At 42.7% G+C, this 20,764-nt stretch overlaps 1 protein-coding gene across 2 annotated transcripts in view; it reads right to left on the minus strand.

The window, feature by feature from the left end:
• Positions 1–5,700: 5,700 nt before the first annotated feature.
• WDR86 (WD repeat domain 86) overlaps positions 5,701–20,764 on the minus strand; it is an 82,012-nt gene continuing 66,948 nt past the window's right edge. For both annotated transcript variants that reach the window (XM_088446413.1, XM_088446414.1), the window contains exons 6-8: positions 19,272–19,407; positions 6,272–6,375; positions 5,701–6,062 (exon numbers count right to left, since the gene is read on the minus strand). In XM_088446413.1, the coding sequence (XP_088302539.1) occupies positions 5,859–6,062; positions 6,272–6,375; positions 19,272–19,407 (444 nt within the window). In that variant the 3' untranslated portion in view covers positions 5,701–5,858. The remainder of the gene's footprint in view (positions 6,063–6,271; positions 6,376–19,271; positions 19,408–20,764) is intronic.

Below are 20,764 nucleotides of genomic sequence, written 5' to 3' on the forward strand. Positions count from 1 at the left end.
GAACTAATAAAAGTAAAATTTTAACACTGAAATATATTTTTGTGCGTCTATTATAACAACCCCTTGTTTTCCTTCCTTTCTCAATTAGTCGTTTTGGTTGTTTAGGCGGCACCCCCAGCAAAATAAATTTTCTGTTATATTCCAATGGGTTACAAATTAGGCATTTTTTAAGTATTTGAATGTGTGCAGATATATAACTTTCATTTTTTTGGGGGGGGATAAATACCAGAATACGGATAAAGTGTTATATACAGAATTGATGTGGAATAATTGTTGGTACCATGCAGGTTTGAGTAACTCAGAAACTGATGAGCTTTACGGCTCTCCGTGGCCAGACTGGTATAAGCTGAATTGAAGGCATCAGTAACTCAGCCATGCATTATAACAGTGGTGTGCAGAATAGAAACTCAGAACTCACAGCATGTTGAACCTTTTATAGCCACTAAAAACAGAAACAGAAGCTACAGACTCGCCAAAACTGGACAATTCAAGAGTGGAAAAACCATCACCTGGTCTGACAAATCAACATTTATGTAATTAATAATTGCAGATGGTAGGTTAAAAATTTGGTGTAAATATGCATCCATGAATCCATCATGCCTTGCGTCAATGGTTTAAGCTGGTGGTGATGGTGTGGGGAAGGTTTCATTGCAAACAGTAAGCCCCTTAACACCAATTGTGCATTGTTTAAATGTCACAGCCTATGTGAATATTGTTGCTGACCATGTGTATCCCTTTTTCATCCACAGTCTACTTATCTTCTAATGCAGGGGTGGGCAATATGCGGCCTGCAGCTGCTGTTGAACTACAAATACCAGCATGCCTTGCACCAGTTTTAGCATAGCCAAATAGCAAAACTGTGGCAGGGTATGCTGGGATGTGTAGTTCTACAACAGCTGGGGAGGGGGGAAGGGGGGTTATTGCCCACCCCTATTCTAATGGGTACTTCCAGCGGGATTACATGCCAAATTACAAACACGTCATCTTACATGATAATTAGTTCAGTGTTTTCCAATGAGCTCCATGGTGACTGGATCTCAGTGCAATAGAACAATATTAGGAGGTGGTAGAACAGAAGATATTAGCATGATTGTGTAGTTGGCAATGTATCATGTCACCCTCCGGAAGTGCACAGGAATTAGCGATAACTGCTGCCTCGGGGCTGTTTGGAGCTATTCAACTACAGACCTGCAGATACTTTACCAGCGAGTACAGACCACGTGACTCAACCCACTGCTAACTGAATGTGCTCCTAAATGTAAAAAAGAAACGATATGAAAATATAACATGCTTTTAAGCTTGCATTATAGAATGATAAATAGCAGTATAGGTTTTCACACCTCTGAGATAATTGTGTGCATAAAATAATGGTGTTTCCCTGATTGTGACTGATAGGTGTATGTGATAAGTGTACTTGATTCCTGCACTTTCGTTTATTTTCACATTGGATTTATATTCATAAATAATGTAGAATGTAGGCCCTTTATACATGGCGATAAGTTCTGGAAGAATTGTCAGAACAGGTTAATAAAATGATATGTAACATTTGTGGTGTTTAGATATGTCATATTTCCTCCATAGATGTGTGTTCATCAGTTCTTGCTATGTTTGCTTATATAACAAATCTGTTACTATGCGTTTAAGGGGACGCAACTGACCTGACTGCGCTACATAAACAGCTCTTAAGCTGCATACACACTCGATGATTTTTATGGACGATATCGTTCAACGATATATCGTTCAGTGTGTATGCGGTGAACGACCAACGATGCACGCTCCCGGGGGTCGTTAACGATGTCGTTTGATGTCTCTACATGCAGGCCAATCTGACAATATCGTCAAGAATTGCTTGTTCAGAGATGTTAATCTCTGAAGATATCTTTCAGTGTGTACTCCCAATATCTCCCAATATCGTTTGTCCTGCACTACAGGAAGTTCAAGGGAAATCTTTCACCAATATAATTCAAACAGCACATCGTCTAGTGTGTTTGAGCCTTAAAGCTACATAGATGTAGATGTTTTTCTGCTAATTTAATGGCATATTGATTGCTGGGGACGGTATCCGTTCGGCCTCCTGGCGGTCTGGATGCCTACACTCCTGTTACCAGCGTCGTGATTTTGGCGCCGGTCAGAAGCCCGGCGCTGGCATCCCGACCGCCAGGATACCGAAGGTAAGTATCAAGATTTTAGGAGGGTTAAGCACTAAGGGGGGAGGGTTAGGCACCAGGGGGGAGGTTAGGTTCAGGCACTAGGGGGGTGAGGTTAAGGTTAGGCACCAAAGAGGGGGGGTTAGCATACCGACCAACAAGTGTCGGTATGTTAACCCTTTCGAGATGCCGGCGTCGGGATTCTAACAGCCGGGATCCCGGCATTTCATACCGAGTCCGCTGGAGACTATTCCAATATGCCAGCACACACGTTTCCTGTATTCTTCTCATGCTGTGTTTGAGTGTAAAATCTTGTCTGCACGTGGTTAAAGAATCAGAAGCATTGTTTGAATTTCATTTAACAATATAATCCTATGGGTGTATTAGCTTTCCACAAAGAAAATCCTGTAGGAAACACACAAAAGGCAGTAAAAGAATTGTGCTGTAGATTCCTGAGTTTCAAATATATAAATAAATCAGTGCTTAAAGTGGTCCTAGAGAAGTGGTGGAACTCACCCCCCTCCCTCGGCACTTTAAAAAAAAAAAAAAGAGAGTGCGGCCAGAAAAAAAGTGGGCCTGGTCTCAAAAGGGGGCGTGGTCACACAATAGTATTCCCAATTCAGATTACACCACACAGTAACACAATTTTGATTTATCCCTGATTCACATTACACCACATAGTAGTGTCCCTTATTCACGTGACACACAGCAGTGCCCCTTTTACACAATACCCACATTTGTGCTCCTTATACGCAAAGCCCACAGTAGTAGTGCCCCTAATACACAATGCCCACAGTAGTAGTGCTCCTTATGCAATGCCAATTGTAGTGGTGCCCGATAGGGGTAGTGCCCCTTATGCAGAGTCCCCAGTAGCGGTAGTGCCCTTTATGCAGTGCCCACAGTGTAAGTGTCCCTTATTCAGTGACCCCAGTAGTGGTAGTGCCCCTTATGCAGTGCCCACAGTAGTAGTGTCCCTTATTCAGTGACCCCAGTAGTGGTGCCCCTTATGCAATGCCCCCTGTAGTAGTGCCCCCCATAGTGAAGCCACTTACACAAAAAAACAATACTTACCTTAAGCCCCGCTCCTGCATCTGCCTGGCTGCTCCTCTGAACTATGGGAGAGACTTCATGACGTCTCTCCCATAGTTCCAGTGGGGGGAGCCGGAAGCCGGAGCTCAAGAGTGAGCTCCAGCCTCCGGCTGGCGCTGCGGGGAGGGAGCCGGGCACCCGCTGGTAACAAAATCTCAGCAGGCGCCCAGCGGCGCCGGGCTGAGGCGGGTCGGAGGAGGCGGAACTGGATTAGTCTCCAAATAGAAGTGACGGAATGCAGTTCCGCCCCACTTTAACCCCGTATATATATATATATATATCCAAGTATGGTTGCAGCATTCCTGGCTAATAAATAGAGACACAATCACAACGGCATAGCAAATGGCAATGTTTCAGTGCCCTTTATGTGTGGCACTTTCGTCAGGTCCATATACAGTATATATATTATGCAGTGTGACAGTTGATGACTGCCTGCCCCCTCACTGGTACATATCAGCCTGTGCCTTCATAGTCAGTGCAGTTTTAGGCACTGGAGGACATCTTGAGCAAACTTTCTTAACCAAAAAATTTCAAATCAGAGACTCCATGGCCTACTTAGTGGACACCACGTAGACCTCCATGGCTCTGACAAACGTAACATTGCAAAAAACACCCTAATCCTGGTCAAACTATACCACCATGTAAAATTTGGTGGAGCTAGGTACAAAACTATGGCCGTGTATAAAGGACAGACAGTCACACACATTATATAGATAGATGTGTGAATGTTGTAGCTACATCTTCCAAGAGTGTCCCAAGTGGGTGCTCAGTAGAATCCAAAAGATACAGAAATATGCTAATATGTAATACGCCGTACATTTTCCAAAGATGAAACCACAGAGTTTAATCTGAAGTTTCAGTCTCCAGAGACCTCTTTCAAGGATTCCAAATTCTGACCCCACCTCCTGCATGCCGCAGCAGAAATAGAGATTCGTCACATCAAGCAATGTTTTTCCAGTCTTCAACTGTCCAGTTTTCTAGAGAACCTCTGTAAAAACTAAATACCCATTTTTATAAAAATGATCCTGAAAGCAGCTATTTTTTAGGAAAAGCAGCCCAATAAAATATGGAGATGCTTTTCCTAAATGTCCTTCTGTATGGGATAATGATGTGACCAGCAGACCACCGAAAAGCCAGAAGAGACCACCCACATTCTTAGAGGTTGACGGGCATGGTAAGCTACATCCCCAGAAATATTTGCAGATTTTCATTCTGGACCATGGTAAGAAATGGTGGAACTATTCTTAGGACCATAATATCATTACACTTCATAGATAAATTCAGATATTGTTGCAAAACTAAAAACAATATGAGCTTCTTCAACAGATATCTGCTAAGAGGTCCCCCCAAACACTTCATGGAGATGGTGAATAAGGACAGCTAAGCAGGAACTGGATTTTCTTTACTGTAGTTACATTTTTATTAATGTTTTGACAGGGGAGCTAATTTTATTGAGGGTAGATATCTCCTTTCATTTTACCTTTATTGTCCCACTGGTATAAAATATTGGGATTGTCAAACACCAAACCAAACCATTTTCTATTTACAGACATTTATTTCTTCATTAAGAACAATTTATTTATTGTCTAACGCAGTGTATCTTGGCCCTCAAGAACCCTAACAGTTCATGTTTTTCAAACCACCTGTGTGACAGTTTGAGAAACACTGCAAGCTAATGACTGCTCATGGATTATTACACAACTATCAGACTGCTGTGGTGTAACTTGTACAGTAAGTGAAACCAGCTACTGTATTGCACTGGATGCATTTGCGTAACCAGGACAAAGTTCATAGTATAGCTTTAAAAAAAAAAAAAAACTACCGTACTTGACAATATATCGATTTAAAAAGGATCCCAGTAGTAATAGAACTAAAAGTACCATAAAATTAATAATACAATTTAATATTTGGCAGTAAAATTTCAAGTGACATCAAGGGAAAAGCTCCATCTTTCATGGTCACATATAAGGAGTTTATTTGGGTAGGTCACTAAAGTGGACTTTGTAACACCGTAGCCTCAGTGCTTTCCTACCACTTTGTGTAGGTAACGTCACATTGTCTAAAGGTGCCTACACACTTGGCGATATTTTACCCGATCTGGATGATTCCAACACATCGGAATGACAGATCGTGTAAAATATGCCCAAATCGGCAGTCCCCACTCACGATGCGATGCGCGTCCCCACTGGTCGCACATCGCATCGTCAGATCTGCCGTGCTGTAGGGCAGATCTGCCAATCTGGGACACAATGCACTGGAAAAAGTCTGGATGCACGATACATCGTTTGTAAATTGGACACTTTAAACACCAAATCGTGTGCAGAGCTGCTGGGGAGAAGTTTCAAGGGAAATCGTACACATCGTGGAATCGTGTGCAGATCGCCAAGTGTGTAGGCACCTTTAACGTGGACCCATTACCAAAACACATTGAATGCTCTCATGTACTATGATGGTCAACATTCCATTTCATTTCAATGCATTTGTAATGCTTTGTATTTATTAGGCAGGTATAAAGCACATCACCTACAATTCTTTCACCAATACTGGGATTTCTGACCACCAGCATTATAGACACAGAGAAAGTACAATATTTCCAGCTAACTTTTGTGTTGCAAGAAGCCTTCACATCAATTCTGCAGGTTCACAGTCTACGTCGGCCTCCATTGAGCACCCCACTTTATTGTGGAAGAGGTGAGGCAAGCTCCCCTTCTGAGAGTGTTTGCTCCTCACAGATGACCTCTTCTGGTGCTTAGAACACATCCCTTTTACATCCCAGACTCTGAGAGTTCCATCATGGGAAGCGGTGTATAAAACATTGTTATGTATCTGCAAAGCACAAATGAAAGGGACCGTTATAAAGGACTGTATGTCCTGGCACAGAAAGCTGCCTCCAGTCTGCTCCACGTGTCTGTCATTACTGGAAGCACTTTTATGTCTTGACACTGATTGAGCAGAGACCTCCCTGGGCCAGGGAATGCAAAGTATGCAAGCTCTAATTTATATAGCAATGGATATACGTAGGGGTCTTAGCATACCTGCATGCAGTTAATGATAAATGTGTGTCCTTGGAAGACTTGTTGTAGGGTTCCGGACTTTGTATTATATGCCCTGGCACAAGCATCCCCGCTTCCTGTAAACACTGAAAGAGATAATATATAAAATAGACAGTTTTCCAAGTTTATATAAATATACCACTTTATGCACTACCTTCAAGAAACCTAAAATACAATTCCTCTTATTTCTAAAAAAAAAATGACTAATAATATATACAAATGCGCAGGAAATCTTTTGTTTGTTCGTCATTTAAAAGAAATCATTAATTGTTTTTATATGAATATTTCCAAGTTCTAAGAGGATTTGCGAGAATTGATTCTTATGTTGCCATACGGTTAAAAAAAAACAAAAAAACAGCCTCCTGAAGCAGAGCCAACATCCTATTATTGTGGGAGCATCCACAACACTCTACAGATAATATTTAATCATTCATATCAGGCCCTGCCCAGTGGAACTTGCAATCTGTGGGGGAAATTCAATTCAGTGCGATGTAGCATAGCTGTGGGAGAGAGCTCCTGCAGCTATTCAATACACTGCACTGTTTGGGTGGGCAAAGGATTTCTTCTCGTACCTCCCTGGGGATGCAAGGAGAAATTCGACAAAAGTGCCGGGCACGCAGCCGTTTGCCAGCTTAGCACGGTGCTAACAGCCGCACGCCCAGCACTTTAGTTGGAGAATGTCGGTTACCGCGCCTTAACACCCAGGTTAAGTCGCGAGAACCGGCATTCTTTTACTTACTTGTTTCCCGCATTGAATTGAATAGCTGCAGGAGCTCCCTTCCATGGCTATTCATCATCGCGCTGAATTGAATTCCCCCCTGTATTCCCTATCACACAGATATGCATAGACATTAGTAACGGTATCGGAGCATAAATGCAATATACAATGGCAGATCAAAGCCTAAGAATTACCGGAGTTTATTTTACAAAGCTCAATAAAATGCTGTTTTAGTAAGCTGATTATTTATTAAACTCAAACCATAGTAAGCTACATATTAGATATACCTTTATATACCTTCTACATGATTTGGTTAATTTAACTCCTTCGCTGTTGAGCCCATTTTGGCCTTTTTTGGCTAGTCACACTGCAGGATCAATATCAGAGAAAAGCCGCATTATACTTTTCATAATAAGATCCGGGGCGGGGTGCAGCAATGGGAGAAATGCCATCAAACCCCCAAAATGCAGTTCTCATATGCACCAAGTCCTGCAATGCAATGCACTATGGGCTTCTATTCGGCGAGTGCTGTGAGAGCGATCCAATCGGATCCCTCCCAGCATCCCCCTAGGCGCGTACATCCTTCTGCACATGTGCAGAATGACACCAGAGGGACTTCTGGATCACAGACCCGCAAGTGCCTCATTCACAAAGGACAGCTCTCACTGAAAGAGGTTCCTTTGTGATTTTATTCATGCATACCGGCGTAATGAACACCGGCATACATGGGAAGCGTGGCGGAGTGCATCACATCCTGCATACCGCCCCTGCACTTGAAAATTATAACGCCCTTTTATTTTCTTTTACATGTTTGAATGAAATGCACAAACGTGTATGAATAATGAGGTAGCCCAACAAGGCATAGCATTTTCTAAAGTAGACAACCTACCACATCAAATGAGGGGACGACTGTGTTTAATGATGCCATAATGGAGTAAATCTGAGAATTAGGAACCACATCTATGGTAATGATTCCTGTAGAATAAGGTGTTATTGTCTATTATTATTATCATCTAACATATTACACAGCTATGTTACAGCACTGTACTACAAATTAGTAACATACAATGACATAAAACAGGAGGTAAAGATGGTCCTGCGCAAAATAGTTTACAGTACAAAGATGGGTACACAGAATGCCGATCGCTCAGCAGATCAGATAAACCCATTCACAGAGCGATTATTCAATCAGTGTGACTCCCATACATACTGAGCTCAGGGTGTACATTCTTCAATGGATCGGGAGGTCAGGCATTTTAAATATAAAACTGCACATAAGGTGCGACCTCCCGATCCGACCGTTTGCAGAAGCACTTTAAGACGTTTATTGGCTAAGGCTCCTTCATACGCACCTATACAATTATCAGGCCGATCAGCCTATATCGGGTGATTGGCCCAATGACGTGTAGGGGTGTACCCGGCTAAAGAGGTGTGTGAATCCACTGATACAACTGTAATTTCTGGTGATGAAAGTGCATATGGCCAGGCCCACCAACTTGCTGGTGAATTCCCCCCTGTATTCCCTATCACACAGATATGCATAGACATTGGTAATGGTATCGGAGCATAAATGCAATATACAATGGCAGATCAAAGCCTAAGAATTACCGGAGTTTATTTTACAAAGCTCAATAAAATGCTGTTTTAGTGAGCTGATTATTTATTAAACTCAAACCATAGTAAGCTACATATTAGATATACCTGTATATACCTTCTACATGATTTGGTTAATTTAACTCCTTCGCTGTTGAGCCCATTTTGGCCTTTTTTGGCTAGTCACACTGCAGGATCAATATCAGAGAAAAGCCGCATTATACTTTTCATAATAAGATCCGAGGCGGGGTGCAGCAATGGGAGAAATGCCATCAAACACCCAAAATGCGGTTCTCATATGCACCAAGTCCTGCAATGCAATGCACTATGGGCTTCTATTCGGCTAGTCCTGTGAGAGCGATCCAATCGGATCCCTCCCAGCACCCCCCTAGGCGCGTACATCCTTCTGCACATGTGCAGAATGACACCAGAGGGACTTCTGGATCACAGACCCGCAAGTGCCTCATTCGCAAAGGACAGCTCTCACTGAAAGAGGTTCCTTTGTGATTTTATTCATGCATACCGGCGTAATGAACACCGGCATACATGGGAAGCGTGGCGGAGTGCATCACATCCTGCATACCGCCCCTGCACTTCAAAATTATAACGCCCTTTTTTTTCTTTTACATGTTTGAATGAAATGCACAAACGTGTATGAATAATGAGGTAGCCCAACAAGGCATAGCATTTTCTAAAGTAGACAACCTACCACATCAAATGAGGGGACGACTGTGTTTAATGATGCCATAATGGAGTAAATCTGAGAATTAGGAACCACATCTATGGTAATGATTCCTGTAGAATAAGGTGTTATTGTCTATTATTATTATCATCTAACATATTACACAGCTATGTTACAGCACTGTACTACAAATTAGTAACATACAATGACATAAAACAGGAGGTAAAGATGGTCCTGCGCAAAATAGCTTACAGTCCAAAGATGGGTACACAGAATGCCGATCGCTCAGCAGATCAGATAAACCCATTCACAGAGCGATTATTCAATCAGTGTGACTCCCATACATACTGAGCTCAGGGTGTACATTCTTCAATGGATCGGGAGGTCAGGCATCTTAAATATAAAACTGCACATAAGGTGCGACCTCCCGATCCGACCGTTTGCAGAAGCACTTTAAGACGTTTATTGGCTTAGGCTCCTTCATACGCACCTATACAATTATCGGCCCGATCAGCCTATATCGGGTGACTGGCCCAATGACGTGTAGGGGTGTACCCGGCTAAATAGGTGTGGGAATCCACTGATACAACTGTAATTTCTGGTGATGAAAGTGCATATGGCCAGGCCCACCAACTTGCTGGGGGGTAGGGCCTGTTCACGGAAGGGGCCACAACTACGCCCCCTCGTTCAGTAAGTACCTACGGTGCGTACAACCCATGGGGAGTATGGTCACGGCAGATGTGTTTACTCCTCCCCTGTAGTCCTGGGCCCCTACAGAGGCCCAGGTAATCTGTACCCGCAAGTGGCTGATGTAAGGCAAAAGCATTATCTCCCATAATAAAACAGTCATTGGTGACTGGCATTTCTGTGCAGCAATTGGTGTGGAAGCATGGGGAGTACAAAAAGTATCAGCGAAGAGTGACACACAAAACAGTCAGTCACCCATATTCATGTATGTTAACTGACCTTCATTTCTCATCAGGTTCTATTAAGGTACAGATGTATCCACCTACATCTATCCTCCATGCGCTACAAGTCGCGCCACACAACGCGGGAGCTCAGTGTGCCATGGTAGCGCTGGGCGTCTTTCATGCAACTTTTTACCTTCAAATGTGTCTTATTCACACAGTGATGCGAACAGATAGCACAAGCAGCTTCTGCTGATTAAAATGATATGCAGCATGCCTATGTTCTCTTTGCATCTGCGGGTTTATCTGCAGTGCCAGCGGCTGTGACACTAACGTTGCGTATCACATGCAGATAAAAAGTTGCACAAAAGACGCTCGGCACTACCAAGTTACGCCACGGCATGACGCGATTAGAAGGGCTGTTTAGCGCGCAAGGAGGAGAGATATATGAGGACACATCTGTAGGCCTGATTCAGAGTTGTACACTAATTCCGCCGCTGCTGCTATACAAAAATATGCAAGTGTGGCAGCCGCTAGGAGATGTACTGAGACGCCCACCTGCAACTTTCCAAATCTAAGCATCTGCGTAAAATGTTACAGCATCTGCGTACAGGGATGCAGCACCGGTCTCAGATCATTAGATTGTCCCAGTCCTGAGTAAAGCTGGCCACACAGTAGACCAACTTACATCCAACCAGCCAACTAGTTGATTGGTTGGAATGAAAATCTGGTAACGTATGTGAGTAACTGACAATCAGCAATTTGCTCCCAAACGCCGGAAAATGGACAAAAACTGTTGTTTGAACAAATTGTTTAGATCAACAGTTAACAAACTTGTCTTAACGACCATTTTCATCTGTTTTCTGGCATTTAGGAGCAAATTGCTGATCATCATTTACTCCCATTCCTTACCAGACTTTCATTCCAACCAATCAACTAGTTGGATGAAAGTTGGTCTAGTGTGTGGCCAGCTTTGGTCCCACAGGTTAGGAGTGGGAATTGAGACACTGGAGCCATATTTATTGCATACGGGATCTTGGATGCATGATGTGAGACCCCGCAAAACGGTCACGACACACCTATGTTCTTTGCCACCACTCCTGGTTACCTCCTCCAAACGCTCCATGACCGTCGATCACAATGCGAGGAAAGTCACTGCGAGCAACTGCTGTAATGTACCGTGACTTATACACATGCACAGTTTACTGATAATCGCTCAACTCCATAAACATCAGAATAGAGTACAACTCGGAACCCTAATACCAAACAGTGAGGACAATACATTGGGACAATATGATATTGATTGAGGAGCTGCAACAATAAACATTTAGAAAATAATTCATAAGTCTGGCAAATCAATTTAATTCTTGTTAATATGAAGAACTCTTTCACTGGCAATTTCACTTTGTCATTGTATAAATCAGAATTATGCCTTCAGGTCTGTTACCAAAGCAAAGCGAACTGTCGTGCCTGTATCTCAGTTGTCTTATATACATTAACTGCAATGTAGTTTGATTATTCATCCATGTACATTACATAGCAACCTGGTGTCCTAGTATTCTGCAGTGAAGAATAAAATTTGATCGTCAAGTTGAGTCCTATTTAGTCACCATTTCGGAGTTGATATTGAAAAGAGGAATTACATACTTGTTCACATTTATATTCATTATTGTAGAATTGAAAGAGTTTCTCTGCAAATTTTTAGTACTTTACTTTTAAACCTACTTACTATAACATCACCTGAAAAACCAGAGACAAGGCTGAACTGAATATTCCAGATACATAACAAGTATCTGGTTATAGTGACATAGAGTGTGGGCAGGGCAGGGCCGAGATCAATTTTTTTGGTAAGGAAATATATATTTTGGCGCCCTCTGGCGTGCTTTTGCGTGCACCCAAAAAAATTAAGGGGGCATGGTCTCATGGGAAAAGCTCAGTTGTAGTGCCCCTTACACATTATGCCCACAGTAGTAGTGCCCCTTACACATTATGCTACACAATTGTAGTGCCCCTTACACATTTTGCTACATAATTGTAGTGCCCCTTATACATTATGCCAGGTAAACTAAACCATTCATGTCTACTTTTCATATGGATTTGTATTACGTAAATGTAGTTATGTTTATTTGTATTTGCAGGGGAAGTACATTTCTGTCTCATTATTACTACAGCCCTCATCTTGGGAAAAATTAAAAAGTAAAAAATCTTCTAAATAAAAAACAAATTAAATTTACATAATAGGTTATTGACATACTATTTGTAGAAAAATAATATTGCCTTGGCACATTTTAATCTGGGCTCTTATATTGGCGATAGTAATCCGGGTAGTTGCAAATAGTAGTTGCCCTCGTGTGTGCCCCTGGGCAGTGCCTTTCACGGAGACTCGCTCAACAGCAGCAAGGGTTGCGGTGTGGTGCCGGACGCTAGTAGCACTGCCTGTTGTGCGAGACTCTAGGCCAGGCACTGCCCGGGGGGGGCCCACCAAGGTGAGTTTCTTATTTGCAAGTCATGTTGCCGGCACGGCCGAGCCAGGGTGCCCTCCTCTATGTGGCACCATACTCAACTGCGCAACCAGAGTATAGGTAAAGCCAGTCCTGAGTGTAGGATGTACTACGCATGTGTATTTTAATACATATTTAAACAAATGCTTCAGAGTATATAAACTGCTGCCAATTCTTAAGCCGCAACACACTAAAGGATTTTTCTGAACGATATGTACAATAACGATAACTTGCATTGTCAGAAATCCATGTTTCTACTCCATTCATTTTGCAAACTACAGCTGTAGATGTTTATTATGGATAGTGCTTTCCTATGTCATATTACGCCTTCTAACATTTCTGCAGAAGAGATTTATGTATCAGTGTAACTTCCAGGGAAAATCACTATAAGAATACAATTGCAAAGCGCAACGGAATGAGCTGGCACTATGTAAATAAATGCTAATAAAATGTTAAAATAAATACAAGTAGATGAAATATTTCAAAATAGTCAAAATAAAACGTGCATGTAATTGGATAATTCATTGTATTATTACCATATTGCTGATTGTTTAATCCATCAATGTCTGCCTTTCATAAGTAATATTGGAGCTCATGTATCCTATGGGGACTGTAAAGCGTACTTGCCGACTTTACAATTCTCCTTCCCGGGAGCAAGCCCCAGAGAAGAGATGCTGCAGACTAATGATAGCCATCGACCATTGATGATTCATAATCATCGATGGTTTATGGCCGATGTCGAATGCTTTCGCCATCGAAGGGGGAGAACCAGGTAGATTCCCTCCATCGATGTCTAAACATAACCGAATGTTTGTTTGTTTGTTTTTTACATGGTGCCGGGACATTGAGTATAGCTCCACCCCCTGATACTCATGAAGCCCCGCCCCCAGGTACTGACTGGCCCACGGGCCAGTCAGTCAAAAAAACAGGGATGCCAATCAGTTGGTGAAACCATCGATGATCACCCATTGCATAGTTGGTAACCATCGATGGTTACTTGCTATTTTAGAGGAATAAAACAAGCAATTACAGGTGCGCTGGTGTATGGCTCTAAACACTCCAAAATTAAAACCGGCAGCTCTCACAGTGGGTTCTGCTCCCCACAATTTGAATAAGGCAAAAACAATTAAAATATATGTAGCGTCGTGTAGAATTTAGTATTTTTATTTATATAAATATTTTAATTAACTCCATATTAAAGTAACACAATTTATAAATACGATTTATAGACACAAATTATATAGCAGCATTTTAAATCCAGAGTGCACAATTAAAAACATACAGATACAATTATAATTCACATTGCCAAATAGCTCTGCAGAGCAAAATACCAATAGATGAAATAATTGTAGATTAAATGATTGTACATGATCTGTTGCAATAACACAGGGATTGTTACAATGTTCGGTAGTAATGACCAGGGGAATATAGTCAATGTATCTCAGAATGAAACAATTCCCATTAAACTCACCCCTGTATTGCTGACACTGATAAGTACTTCCGAAAGCGGGAGCCGCTCCTATATAGATGAAAGGACTAGAGGATAGAAAACCAGCAGCTGGGCAGGAGATCCGATGGAATATTTATCTGGGCACAATATCTCACCTGCATGCCAGTTACCAGTCCCAGGATGTATACTGTTGTAGCTGTGTGCGCCCGCAGGTGATAGCAGTAAGCCGGGAAGTGAGGATTGCTCTCCGTCCCGATGTTATAGCGGCTGGACTACAACGTGCACACTGGTCCGTCTGCACCACAAGCGTGTCGCATGAGCGTCTCTGTAAATCGTTGCAGTTAACGGGGAGTTAAAGGAGTGCTCCCAGAGTGGGTATTTGGCCGAGAATCAAATAAAGGGTCCGTATAATGTTCTTGACGCATTTCTCCCAGTCAATCGCACTCTGTTTTATCAGAAGGCCTTTAGGGGAGATATTGTGCCCAGATAAATATTTCATCGGATCTTTTCTATCCTCTACTCCTTTTATCTATATAGGAGCTAATAACGAGACTGCGGCTCCCGCTTTCGGAAGCACTTATCCGTGTCAGCAATACAGGGACACACCCTGAAACCATTCGCGGCACGCCTGCTTTTGAGTCACCACCCCCCGTTGCTGCCCAGAAACGTTCCCCGTCTGTCAACCACTTTGCAAATAAATCCTCACTGCGAGCGACAATGAATATCAAACTTGACTCATGTGCACTGCGACTCGGACGCATGCGCAGATTACTGATAATCGCTCAAACTGCATAAAACGTCAGCTGTGCGTTCATCGCTGAATCATGCCCAATGCTGCAGGTGGGACAAAAGTTGTCCCACCAAATCTTGCCAGTTAAGTGGTTATGTCAGCCGAGGCCCAGACTGGTTCTCCCCACAAAGATAGTCCTTGGTGTTCTTCATATGTGCAACTGGCTCACATATCACCCCCTGCTTAAACTATTTTAACAATTTAAATTCCAAAATTGTAATGCCCCCAAATCCTGCTATAATAATACAGGGAGTTGTGGAACAGGATCATTTTAGTTTATTAATGCTGGCATTGAGTAGGGTGTTGTGCAGCAATTTGTGAATGTGACATTTAATCAATGCTGGCAATGATTAAGGTATTAGGTCATATGTATTAATGCATGCAGGGATATATGTCACTTACTATTCTCATTTAGCAGAGCCCGCAGTTAGATATGTATGCAATTATAGTGCAGGAAATTATGTTGTATTCTACTTATATTTAACATGCTATATTCAAACACGGATGGCTATGAGCAACTTATACAATAGGAGTCCAGGGATTTATGTTGGATGCCACCATTATTAATATTAAACAGCTGGTAATTAGTAATAAAGGTAATTTCGGTATGGGGATTTCTGTCATATGCGACAGGCCGCCAGTAATGTATGCCACTGCAGTTGTGGGTTTGGACAGTACTCTTAGCTGATGGTGTGGGCAAATATAGCATGGGAATTTGTATGATATGTAGTTTGAAACGGGTTCTGTATATTTTGTCGACATTCATCACGTCAACATGAGAATGTCAACATGGTCATTACACTAATGAAACGTTGACATTGTGAGAATGCAGACAATGTGGTTTTCAGGCAAGTCTATCCCTAAAGCTAACCCCTAACTTTAATGCTAACCCATAATGCTAACTGTAACTCCTAACCTTAATGATAACCCTTACTCATAATGCTAACTGTAAACCCTAACATTAATGCTAACCCTAACCCATAATACTAACTGTAACCTCTAACCTTAATGCTAACCCATAATGCTAACTGTAATCCCTAACCTTAATGCTAACCCTAACACTAACTGTAACCTTTGCTAACTGTAACCCCTAACCATAATGCTAACCCTAACTCATAATGCTAGCTGTAATCCCTAACCTTAATACTAACCTTAACCCTTACTCATAATGCTAACTGTAAACTCTAACCTTAATGCTAACCCATAATACTAACTGTAACCCCTAACCTTAATGCTAACCCTAACACTAACCATTATTGCTAATTGTAACCCCTAACCTTAATGCTTACCCTAACTCATAATGCTAACTGTAATCCTTAGCATTATGAGTAAGGGTAAGCATTAAGGTTAACTGTACACCCTAAACTTAATGCTAACCCTAACTCATAATACTAACTGTAACCCCGAACCTTAATGTTAATCCTAACCACTATTGCTAACTGTAACCCCTAACCTTAATGCTAACCCTAAAACTAAACTATAATGCTAACTCTAACCCCTAACCTTAATGCTAACACTAACCCTTACTCATAATGCTAACTGTAAACTCTAACCTTAATGCTAACCCTAACCCTAGCCATAATGTTCATGTCGACATTTTGACAATGTCGACATTTCACATGTTTAAGCTGTCAATGCCATAATCTGCAGGGAGAATAAAAGCGTTATGGGCTGGAAACTTTCTACCGGAACAGTCATTGCATGGGCTACAACTAGAGATTGAGCATTCAGACAGATAGCATAGAAGGTGGAGTGTAGCACATAGCGCAGAGCTTTGTTTTACGAGTAACAGGGCATCTGCATTGGCATTAAACCTCTACGAGTAGAAGGTCCCTCTTTTGCTCCAAACTTCGTCACCCACCATTGGTACATAAATGTATTATGAATAGAAAAATTAAATAAGCTGTGGATAATTCTGAATTAGTAGTTTTTCCTACAGCACTCAAGGCATAACTAGGAGATAACGGCAGACAATTCATGCAGGCAAGTATCTATGCTTTGGTTGTGGCTGGCTGTTTTCCTTTGCTTTTAATTTTTCAGACACAGAGGCCTTTGTGAGGCAAAGGCTACACTACTACTGCAACCAAGTGTTAGCTGCTACCATCGCTGCTATCCCCGGACTGGGGCTAGCACAGTTGGGTTGATAGTGGCTGGCCTTCTGCCACTTCAATGTTAACTGATCTAGGTGAATTAGGATCATGACTAATGGCACGAGTTGATGACAATTTTGACATCATAGTGTTTTTTCAGTCACTTCACAAAGGAAAGTACATGGCCAATAGCTTTCCTGTTGTGCCAGGTGTCATTCCACAGGTATTGACACAACTACTCATATAAGAATGAGGCGGCGGACTTGGGACTAGGGCCCTGTTTCAGAGCCGGACGCTCTGACCAGAGCGCTCGCTCTGAATCAGGGCCCACCTCCATAAATATGGAGCGTCCTCCTGGACGCTCGTATAGCTGTGGGTCACCACCCACAGCCTATACGAACGTGCAGGATGATGGTCGCGATGGTCTTGACCATCGCGACCATCGCCAGTGCGAGCAGAAGCCTGCGGTTGAGTTTCTCAACCGCAAGGCCAGGAGTGATTTTGGCTCTATCAGAGCCAAAATCACTCCCACTGACATCACTAGTGATGTCAGTGGGGCCGGCTTCTGACGGTAGGCGTTCCCTTGGGAACACCTCCGTCTGGCAGGCACGCCCCCGGCACGCCCACCAAAGGGGGCGTGCTGTCAATCAACATCGACAGCACGCCCCCTTTGATCAGACACAACGAGCGAAGGAAAGTCCTTCGCTCATCGCGTCTCGCGCATGCGCACGACGGAGCTCCCTCCGTCGTGCGCATGCGCAGTGCACACCATTGACCCACTTGCGAGCGGACAGCCGCTCGCGAGTGGGTCTGAATCAGGCCCTAGGTTTGCTATCTTCTGGGCCCACTAATAAGAACTCCTACATGTGCACTTGATTTACTGAGTATGCTGTGTATGAAGCCCTCAAGGTCTCTGTCAGAGGTGAGAAATGTGGATTCTGCTACTGGGCAGTTACTATTATCCTAGTCACAGCAATCTTTGCAATTTCACGATGGAATAGGCTTAAAGTGTACACATAGATGCTGTACTAGAGGTTGAAGGCTTTCTAATCATCACCACCATGTCCCTCCTTCACTGATGGCTACACTCAGGACATGACTCACACAATATGTCGGATGCAGGAGGCAAGGTGAGGGCACATGTGTTGCACATGGACTATGGGGAAGCTTACCGATGTGACAACTACGTGATTGGACCCTAGGGATCTATGCAGATCAGGCTATAAGCAGGGTTAGGTGCTAGTCCTACCTTACCTCTGCAACTACCAGGATTTATAGATATAACTGGTATCTGCATGTGTTGTTGCGAGGGGAGATGGCAAGCATAGACAAAACTAAGGGGTGGTCCGGGGGTGCCCAGACCACCCATTAGCCAGCTTGCCACAAATTTAAAGCATATAACGCCCGCGGCCGGTCCGGTAATGATCGGAAGGACTAAAACTATTTGTTAGAACCTCCCGAGCTCCGCCTCCCCTGCTGCATATATTAATTAATCGAGCCTCATGCGACTCGTATTTCAAAACAGAATGTAGAGGAATGCGAAATGGGTAGAGTGCATGATGACACTCCCCCATTTTGAGTGACCACACCCCTCGTGATGCGCCTATTTTACACTTGTACCACTTAAGGTAGGGGTCTTCAACCTTTGGCCCTCCAGCTGCTGTGTTACTACACTTCCCAGCATGCCCTGCCACCGTTTTGATATAACAGCATGCTAAAACTGTGGCAGGGCATCCTGGGATCTGTAGTTCCACAGCAGCTGAAAGGCCAAAGGTTGAAGATCCATGACTTAAGGTAACATAAGTTCTGGCAAGGGGTTGGAACTGGGACCACCCATTACTAAATGTCTAGTATCGCCTATGATGGCAAGTTACAGAAGTCAGCTGCCTGGAACTTCCTGGTAATATTATGAAGTGTGGAGCTGTTCAGCCACAATGATACCAGATGTATGTATGTATGTATGTATGTATGTATGTATGTATGTATGGTAGGGAAGGTGCCTACACTCTCCATGTATTTATTCCATGGTGCAGCTGTCTTCTGAAAAAGGTCAACAGAACTATTCAAATATATTTTGTAATCCATAAAAACACAAGCTGCTACTTAAGTAATCTTTAACATGTGAAATTTATATCTTCTCCCTGCTATAAACAACATTTTTACAACTTTACATTTTAAATGTTACAGTACCCTAAGGCTTGTGGAGATAATGCAAAAAGAAAAGACCACGAACAGAAGAAAGTGACTTACATGTTCCAGCATGGTATTTCAAAGTGCTAACACTGTGTTTGTGAGATTTGTAGGTCCGGGCACATTCACCAGTGTCAGACAACCAGCATTTTGCCGTCCGGTCAACACTCCCAGAATATAAATGTCGTCCAACCATCTACAAGTAGAAAGACACTGTCACACCTCAAATAAAATACAGCTATCAGATACCAGTAGGTAGGGGGGACATAAAGCCACAAAATCAAAAATTATCATGTATTTTTAAATATCCAAAATTAAAAACAAGTCGTTACACTACTGCGTCCACCTATTGAGATGAGACGCCCACCGCTGCAGCGCGATCCTGCCGATATGCGTACAAAGACGCACTAACGGCGGATCATTGGCTGCACCATCAGACATTGCACCTGATAATGGCAGGTGCAGAATGTCTGAGAGAACCATGGCTGCCGGTGTTAGTGGAACATACTGTAGTGTTTAGCCACCCACCAGTTACCACCAAAAAAAGCTGATGCAAATGACGTTGGATCTCCATGCAATTGCAATCTGCGTCCCCCGGCGGTAACCACTGAGAGGCATGCGCACTGCGTCACAGACGCATGGGCAGATAGAAAACACTTTCCTTGAGTTTGATTCAAAATTGCCCCAAGACTGTTCAATCATTAATACCCATGAATATTCCATAGACATCCTATATTATGAATAACATGCAGACATGAAAAAAGGTGAATAAATAAGAAACTATTCATCTGTAAACACAGTATATCTTGTTTAGTTATTCTTAAAGTCATATTTTTCCCTTGAGAAACTTGCCTACAGTGACAAATCATGCTGGCATGTTTTCTGGACACACGTAGGCTTCCGCACCCGAAGCCATCTGCGCTCCAGCTTGGGATGTAAACTTCTTGCTTTACACAGTGCGAAAAACGCATTGATAAAAAAAAAACCCGGATTCAGCAGGACATGCCCTGGCCAATCAGATACTACTGTCCTCAGTAACCAATCATGGTCAGCTGATTCATCAATTGTGGCTGCCAATCAGATGATGATCTTGCATCTAATCAAATTAGGAGAGGAGGAGACTCAGGAGAGCCTGTTCTCCCACCCATCAGCTGAAGCGGTAACTGTTAGTGAGGAGGTGATAGGACTTTTGGGGAGTTCTGAGAGCATGTGGGGGGATCTGATGGGTATATTAGGGGCATATGGTTAGGTTTGAGGAGTATGTGGGGAACATGTTATGATTCTTAGATCTGCATTTTGTAGATGTAAAATAAAACAAAATACTTGATTACACTAATTATTTTTATTTTAATCAAAGGGTTTTAGATTTTTCCCAAATCAATAAATTATGATTGAACCCAGAAACCGTGAAGCAGGACCCCAACATTTTTAAATATTGGGTCCAGTGGCCCCATGTAATTATCTCTACACACCTGCAACATCCAATACTTGATGTAAAAGACACATCTGAATCAGGTGTATGTACGCTTACGTCCAATGCTGTTTTGCCACAC

This window comes from Taudactylus pleione, unplaced genomic scaffold (genome assembly GCF_031769625.1).
Source record: "Taudactylus pleione unplaced genomic scaffold, aTauple2 ptg000398l, whole genome shotgun sequence".
Taxonomy (NCBI): Eukaryota; Metazoa; Chordata; class Amphibia; order Anura; family Myobatrachidae; genus Taudactylus; species Taudactylus pleione.